General features: G+C 33.4%; 1 protein-coding gene and 1 pseudogene across 6 annotated transcripts in view; one reads left to right on the forward strand and one right to left on the reverse strand.

Moving 5' to 3' along the window:
• The window catches only part of PCNX1 (pecanex homolog 1), a 139,390-nt gene that overhangs the window by 20,210 nt on the left and 110,387 nt on the right, over positions 1-8,793 (forward strand). For 5 of the 6 annotated variants that reach the window (XM_011384828.2, XM_023525807.1, XM_011384829.2 and 2 more), the window contains exon 2: positions 8,066-8,274. In XM_011384828.2, the coding sequence (XP_011383130.2) occupies positions 8,066-8,274 (209 nt within the window). Of the gene's footprint in view, positions 1-8,065; positions 8,275-8,793 lie in introns of those variants that run through there. The other variant, XM_023525806.1, reaches the window with a different exon arrangement.
• LOC111733746 lies at positions 8,447-8,565 on the reverse strand (annotated as a pseudogene).

The raw sequence follows: 8,793 nt of genomic DNA on the forward strand, positions 1-8,793 counted from the left end.
TTTTTCAGATGCCAGTCTCAAGTCCAGGTTGTCAACTGTGCTTCTAACCAATTGGCTATAAATCAGAGGTTCCCATGACCTCATCCTCAAGTTTGATTAATTTGCTAGAGCAGCTCACAAAACCCAGGAAAACAGTTTACTTGCTGTTTACCAGTTTCTCGTAAAAGGATATGATAAAGGAATTAGGTGAACATCCAGCTGGAAGGGCTGCATAGGGCAAGGTATGTGAGTAGAGGTGTAGAACTTTGATGCTCTTTCTAGGTGTGCCGCCCTTCAGCACCTCTATGAGTTCACCAACTTGGAAGCTCTCTGAATCCCATACTGTTGGGATTTCATGGAGGCTTCATCACAATCAATTATTTACTCCATTTCCAGCCCCTCTCCCCTCTGGAGAATGGGAGCGAGGTTGGAAATTCCAAGCTTCCAGTATTGCTTGATCTCTCGGGTGACCAGCCCCCAACCAGGAGCCCGTCCAGAGTCACCTCATTAGAACAAGAGGCATTCCTGTCACCTAGGAAATGCCAGGGATTTAGGTGTCAGGAATCAGAGCCAGAAACCAAATACTAAAACAAAAGATGCTTCTAGTGCTCTTATCACTTAGGAAATTCCAAGAGTTTTAGGAGCTCCATGCCAGAGACCAAGGGCAGAAACCAATATATATATTTTTCTATTTCTCAAGGAGTGATTAGGAAAGAAAAATATCGAAAAAGGCTCCTTAGGAGAGTGATAATGAGAAAAAAATTGAAAAACACTGCCTTCGAGGGAGACTGTCTATAGTTAGTAGTGGTTAAAAACTCAGGTTCTTAACCATTGGAGTCACAGTGGGTTTAAATCCTGTTTCTTCTACTTAACCAGCTGCCAGCAAATGACTTCATAGCTTCAATTTTCTTATCTGTAAAATGGAGATAATAGTACTTTCTTAAAAGGATTGTTGTGAGATCACCATTTAAAGCACATGGTGCTTGGTAAAACACTAAATTAGTCATTTTTAAGAAGCTCAAGGAGAGGAGGGGTCTCGTTTATTGCACTTTTACCATTCCTCAGAGGAGTATCTGAGACTTAATAGGTGTTAAGTAAATATATGTCGAAAGAATGAATAAAGCCCTTATTGAGTTAAGTGTGTCAGAGTTGCCTTTATGGAAAATGAGGAAATGGTGGTTATAAGACATGTTATACTCTCCTTCATTCTTTTTTTATGTTAGGCACCTCTCATATTTACCTCATCTTAAATCTTGTGTGTGATACGTTGCCTAACTTTAGCACTTACTTTTAAAGGTAGAAATGGATTATATAAGCATGCAGTGCCATCATTCTGTTTCAAGCAAATTGAGCTCAGCAAACATGATATGTGGGTTCTGTTAATACTCTTAAGAGAACAAATCTACTTTTAATTTGTAACTTTTACTGATTTACATTCGTGTGTTAGGATCTCAGTTTGCAATTTATTCCACTGAATTTTAGTGAAACATAAAAGATTATAATCAAATAACTTTTGAAAACCTGATTTTTGTGTATTTTATTTCAAAATATCTATTTTTACCTGATCTTCATAGTTTGACTTTTCCTTTGACCTTAACCTTTTGTTACTGAATTAGATTATTTTGATTTTTAAGCCTTAAATTTGAGCTATTGTTTATTTTGTGCTTGTGTAGTATACAACATCTACAGCAATATAGTTAATAAGTACAAGAAGAATCCCATTGTTTTATAGTTATTGTCCTATAAAATAATCCCATTGAATATATCCTGAACTGGCATTTTGTGAAGTATAGTAAAAAGATAAAAAATAACCTAGTTGCTATTCTTCAGAATTGCAAAGTGATGTCGACAGCTGAAGGAATTCTTATTTTCACTTACTATGAATCCTGAAAAATTGTTTCAGTAGAATATATCAGAAACAATGGAATAAAGAAATAGGTCAAGCTATTTAAGTTGGACTTACAAGATCTTAGCTTCTGGTCCTCATATTTATCATTTAGATGTTTTTATCAATTTACTGAAATGTTTTTTATCAGATGACTTGAGTTTACTTAGACTGATTAAACTAATAAAAGAATGATTCATACACCAAACTGTCAAGTTCCTAATTTACAAAAGGAGATATGAATCTAGATAGTTCTTAGTATAGGATAACCCACTATCTTTCCAGGATGGTTAGTTAAGTTTACTCTGAAAAACGTGTGTAAATCACAACATTGGTGCCTCTTAAGTTATGTTCTTATGATTTTATTTGGGTAGATTTTTGGTAAAGAACAAAGTCTGGTCTCTAGATATATACCATCTGAATAATATTGAAAGGTAAATCTGTACCAGTCTCTTCATTTTATTTGATGCATAAATATCTCTACTTTTCTGTTTTTATCTGTGTTCTGGCATGTTATAATAACGAGTTATGATTTTCAGACCTATGAATTATTATTTATTACACTTTAGATCGGCTTCTGCTGATGGCTTGGGACTAGGTACCTTAATCTCATCAGAAAACCACTTCAGCATATAGGATAGGATTTTTGGAAAATATTTTTGTGAGTCACTAATTTCATCTATTTAGATTTTTGGGTTATTTGTATGTGGGGGCCTACTTGTTTGTTACCTACATTTTTCATAAATTTCCAAAACTTCATTGTGCTATCTTTATTGACAAATTCTTCTAGACAGGAATTGTTGGGAGACCCTTTTGGAATTACATGGCAATTGTTTTTCACCTCCCTTTTGTTCTCTATAGTAATCCAAAGATGATTTTGGAAACTTAGGAAAAGCTCTGCTGTAAAGTACATTCAAGTTATTTTTCCCTCTCCTACCATCTTGGTTTTGTTTTGCAGCATTCCATCTCTAATGCACCGTGTTGCTATATATTTTAACATAAGGCTAGATGCACCCCCCAACTATCCCTCAGCAAAGAAGGAAATACCATATTAAATGAGTCATTACAAAGTCTTTTATATTACCTGCTGCTTGCTCAGTTACTCTTTCCAGTTACCTTTTTTGTGTTCTCAGCTGCACTGCTTAGTTTTTTAAAAAGTCCTGAAAAATTAACATAGATACAATAACTATTACTAGAGTTATAACTTAATAATTTGCAAGTGTTGAATATCATACTATATTGTTAATGATTAAGTTAAAGCAATATATGTTCTTAGGTTATGGAGATAGGAATATGCACTTATGAGGTGAAAAAAGAACAGTCGTAATGAAATGCAAATGGGTGTTTGTGATAAACAGAATTTTCAATAAGAGAATTATATGTTCAGTTTCTCTAAAATGTCGGTGATTGTTTCTGTTGTAGTTCAGTAGAAGTACCAACTACCTTGGTAGTGAGCAACATTCAAAGATTCCAAACCACAAAAAGAGAGAAGCATGGATTTACAGAGTATAATCTGAATGAATTTAAGTGTGTTTTGAACCTGGAAACAAAACGATTACTCAGTTTTTTTCTTTTAGCTAGATATTGAACTAAGGTATTATAAGAAGCAAAGAAAAGCCCTAGGGGAATGACAGTTTTATTTATTAGTTATACATTTATAGCTAACCATTTTGAGGAAGAAAATGTGTAATTCAAGGTGGTAGTGTTTAGAAATTTGACCTTCTGGATATCTATTTGTATTTTGAAAGGCTGACCTAATTTTTTTTCTTTACTTTCTACAATTTCTCTTCCAATTAATCTCCTGTTTAAGAGAGACAGATACAGTCTTCATGTTTGTGTCTACTTAAAAGTTTTCCTTCATAATACAGTCCCTCTGTCTCCAATTCTACTCGTCTGCCATGAATCTTTGTCAGATAGTTACATAAAGCCACTACAATTTCTATCATTTTTTCTAGTGATTTCTTTGGAACCAGTGGGATTGTCCCACAATAATCCCAAGTCAGTGTTTTCTAGTGTGAACTGGAAAGTTTTCCTTCTAAAGAGGAAGGTACCAAAAATATAAAGGCATTATTTAAAATTATAGCTTTTTGTAAAAAAACAGGTATACTGTAATGTATGCTTTTGCCTAAAAACTTGCAAAACTACTTTAGAACATTAATTACAACTGTTTTGCTTGGAGAGCAAGCAAGATGAGCAATTTTCAGAATTTTGTTATTAAATGACACTGTTGAATATGACTTGATTTCAGAGGAAATATATTCTCCAAGAGCAATTACTGCCTTATGTGTGCTAGCAGCTAATTTGTTTCATAGTTGGATGGAACTGGTGATGTGCAGCAATATTAAGACATGCTCACTGTCTATTTTTTTTGTGTTGGATTTATAATTTTCAATATTTTCTACACCACCAAATTAAGATCTAGAAGTATACTGTTCACAGAGGAGTACTCCCTTAATAGCATTTCTAGCTGTTCTCAATCAGAACTGTTTCAATGCATTTTTTCCCAGTTCATGTAACAAATTATCAACTAAATCTGATACTTAGTATCAACTAACATTTTATACTTTTTTCACAGCCTATACCTGTCATTGTGGACTGTATCTTCTGTTAATTTTTAAGTTATAGATCACTGATTTCTAACTGAACTGGTCTGAATACTTAAGTATGACTGCATGATAAGCAAACCTCAAAAATCAAGACGTTAACTATTCATAGCATAATAGAACTGAAAAATACCAAGTTTGTCTGTTTTAATGTTATAACCTTTGATGTATAAGCTGTGTGAGATAGATGTTTAAGATTCTAAGAAGAGTACTTGAAGCCTGTGATGACTGTAAGCCTTTATCTTGAGCTTGCAGCGATGTGACATTTCTAGTTACTTAATAAGGGCTTTGTTTGTCCATCAGTATTACACTAGCTGCTACACTACCTTCATTCTCTTATGTCCACTGTGGTATCCTAAGAAAGAAGTAAAAACCAGCCTTTCTGTATTAGCAGTTTATAACAATAGGTACACATTTATGTGAAGATAAAATAGATCAACTTATTATCACAGGGTAGCTAATGTGCTTGCATGCAAGAGCATTAACTTGAAGATGACATCTACAATAAAATATTATAACCTAAGAGGATAAAATGTATCCTTTTGGAAATACCAGTACTTTTGTTTGTTATGGAGTGTAATTAACCTTAAGTCAATAAACATCTGCCCCCCCATAATTCAAAATAGATATTTTAATTTAGAATTGGGTTGAATGGGATACAAAAATTATATTTTTAACAAAAATATAAACATTTTTATCTTCTAAGAGTTTTTTTCTTCAGGAAAAAATCTGCTTTCCCATGAGATGCTGCTTGTTGGTAAATGGAATTCTGAATGTCTCTGAAGATCTTTCTTTGAAAACAGTGTTGATCTATCTAATTTAATAAAATATTAAAGGCAAATAGTAACTACTACTTGATTTTCCCTTTGGTATATAATCCATAAAACTGAAAAATAGGTGACCTAACTGGTTTCTAGTTTTTTGGTGTTTGGTTTTAGGGGATCACTGAAACCGTGTAAAGGCAGACATCATTTAAAATTTTCTTGTAATATTAATGAAGCACAGTAACAGGGAGGGTTTATGATCCATTTATGATCCGATACTAATAGTGTCAGCTCTGCTGGGATTAGCTGAGAGCCCAGTGAAGTAATGCAAGTAGAGTAGGGAACAAGTTTAAACAAAGTCACACAACAGCCCAGTGTGTGTCTATGCACTTTACCCAGTAAGGTAAAAGTGAAATTGTAGCACAGCTGTCCTCTGTTACCTAGAAACCTCGGGTGATTACTGACAGGGCTAAAGCATTTAAACTACATAGTGTAAAATAAGTTGGGTACCATTAGTAGTTTGAGTAGAAAGTACAAGTGAATCATCTGATACTGGTTTCTAGTATGAAAGGGTCACTTAATTTTTTTTGGTCTTTTTAGTGTTCAGTGTTTTTAAAAAAGAAATTCTATACTTCCTATATAAATCCTACACATTTTAGTGTGTTCCTTAACACTCAGTTATCTGCTACTTTGAGCAATATAATACTAGGGAGAAAGAGTTTATTTAGATTTGTCTTTGACTTTTTTGTAAGGACAAATAGGGGATACCATTTGATATCAATCATTTAAATCTTCATGTGGACTATGTTGAATAATGATGGAACTCTGACTCATTTTTCATTGACACTTTACATTTGAAAATGGAATTGGTATCATGGTATATAGTAAAACATGAAGTGACATAGGCATAAGACACCTTGCTTTATTTTATCATTAATATGTTATTAGGATGGGTGGTCTTGGCTAAGTAATTTAAAGTGAGTACTCAATTTTCTGTCTGTAGATAAGGGTGTTGAACTGGAACTCCAAGAATTCCAGTTCTTATGTAAACACATGTGGAAACCAGCATCATGCAGAACTTTTGTAAATATTCTAAGCAGTATACTTGTTCATGTTTGCGTTAACTTTGAAACTTTTGTTAATTTGAATGAGTATGTGTGTTTTGTGTCTGTGTATATTTTCTGCTCAGAAAAGCTATAAATTAACTTAGAATTTTAAACTCAAGTCTTTACAAATCGAACAAATTTTAACTTTTTAAGAGATTTGTTTTTTTAAAATATGGCTTAATATTCTTTTAATTTAAATTGCATTTATAAGTTTAGTATTCATTTTTAAGTACATAAATTACCTGACAAATATTTCTAAGTACTTAACTTCTAAACCTGGCATTTATGGATTTTGTAAAATTTTAAATACATATTTTCAGCTTTAAATCATAAGCCTAAATTAGTTATGTAATGACATTTCAAATTGGAATCAGTTTCATTTTTTAGATAGACTAATGTGAAGGGCTTCTTAATCCAAGTATTTAAAAATAGCAAGTATATGCCTATTATGCTCATATCCAATCCAAAAGTATTAAACTATGGGGTTGAGTTACTTTTTTCCCCTCCCAATCCCAAACCATACGGTTCCCCCTCTCTCCCTCCCAAATAACTTAAAACGAACCATATCATATCTGTAGTCTAAACCTGCCTGGTTCACCAGGACCTTGTCAATTTCACTTTCGCACACAATTTGAGGTTACCTTTCCAAGAAAATTTGGAGCCTTGTTTTCAGATAACTGAATTTGAATCTTATGAAAACATTTGGAATCTAGAGTTACAGACATCCAGAGAGATTGTTTTTCTCATGAAAGTGGACATAAGTTGAGCCTAGTTTTATAGTCTCTGCCAGCAGTGACCCTGAGGCCATTCCTTCCACGTCAGGTGGTCTCTAAGCCTGCCATGCCTGGTCTCAAGTCCACATCACTGAATCCTCAAGTATGATAACTCTGCAGTCCCTACACTTTGATGCCTCTCACGTGTTTCAGTTAATCCATTTATTACTTGATTGTGTTCTGTATTCTTTTTTCTTTTTTTTTCTATTTGGCAGTCTACAATTTTTAAGTATTTTTTAAGTGTTTAAATTTATTTTAAAATAAAACATACTTGGATTTTGCATGTCTTCCCATGTCTTAATCTGGTTCTTTAGTCACAGTTCTAAGGTTATTCTCATGACAGTTTTAAATTACAGTTTTCTAGAACACAAAGAATGTTTATATCCTTAAAAAGTTACAGAGAGCATATATACAGGGATTAGATATATTTGGATCACAATCCTGTCTTGTTCACGTATTATGTAATGTGATACTTTAACTCCAATTGTATTATGAGCTTTTTGGCATGGACTTTATGCCAGGGCTGTTCAATGGAAATGTAATGTGAGCCACATACGTAATTAAAATTTTTCTAGTAGTTACATTAAAAATAAGTAAAAATAAACAGTTGAAATTAATTTTAGTAATATGTTAACATGGTACTATAAATGTTATAGTACCATGTAATCAATATAAAAACAATTGAAATGTTTTCCATTTTTTTCATAGTCTTTAAAATCCAGTGTTATTTATTGTGCACAGCTCAGGTCAGACTAACCATATTTCAAGTGCTCAATAGCCTCATGTATCTAGTGGCTACTGTATTGGGCAGTGCTGTCTTCTTCTTTTCAAGTTGGTGCTATAACATTGTCGCTTTGTGTGTGACTGAGTATGTTTATTTTTAGTTAAATAGTTCTCTAATGGAATGAAATATAAAATAATTAAAATGCATATCTTTATTTTCTTTCTCTTAAAGGCCCTTCCTTCTTCTATGATTATAGTAGCAGTTTATTGCCCTGTGATAGCTGCTGTTTTCATTGTTTTGAAGATGATCAACTATCGACTCCACAGAGCACTTGATGCTGGAGAAGTTGTAGATAGGAACACAAATGAGTTCACAGATCAGGGAGCCAAAGCTGAGCAAGGCAACTGTTCAACTAGGAGAAAAGACAGCAATGGACCAAGGTAAGGAAACCCATGTCACTTAGTTTGTAGTGATGTAGATCTTACATGTGTACAGTGATGTGATTATTATGTTATGCCTTTTCTGTTTGTGTGGTTTTTTAAATATAAATTTATTTCAGTTCGAAGCTTTGTCTTTTCATTTTATTCGTTTGTTTGTTTGTTTGTTTGTTTATGCCTTCAGCACCTGGTCTTCCTAGGTGGTCTCCCATCTAAGTACTAACCAGGCTTGACCCTGCTTAGCTTCCGAGATCAGACGGGATTGGGCGTGTTCAGGGTGGCATGGCCATAGACTTTATGTGGTTTTAAGACAGTGATAGATCTTACCACTATAGATAACAATGACAAGTACAGGTTGTCACATTAGACCACAACAAAGCTCACTAGCCTATCTGAGGGATTAAATCAATATCCTTGGCCTTACTACTAAATAACATGTGGGAACAATAATAGTTACAGTCGTATAATAATTATTCACATGAAGACCAAAATGAATGAAAACAATTTAAAGAAATATTTTAT

Source organism: Pteropus vampyrus, unplaced genomic scaffold (genome assembly GCF_000151845.1).
Source record: "Pteropus vampyrus isolate Shadow unplaced genomic scaffold, Pvam_2.0 Scaffold631, whole genome shotgun sequence".
Classification (NCBI taxonomy): domain Eukaryota; kingdom Metazoa; phylum Chordata; class Mammalia; order Chiroptera; family Pteropodidae; genus Pteropus; species Pteropus vampyrus.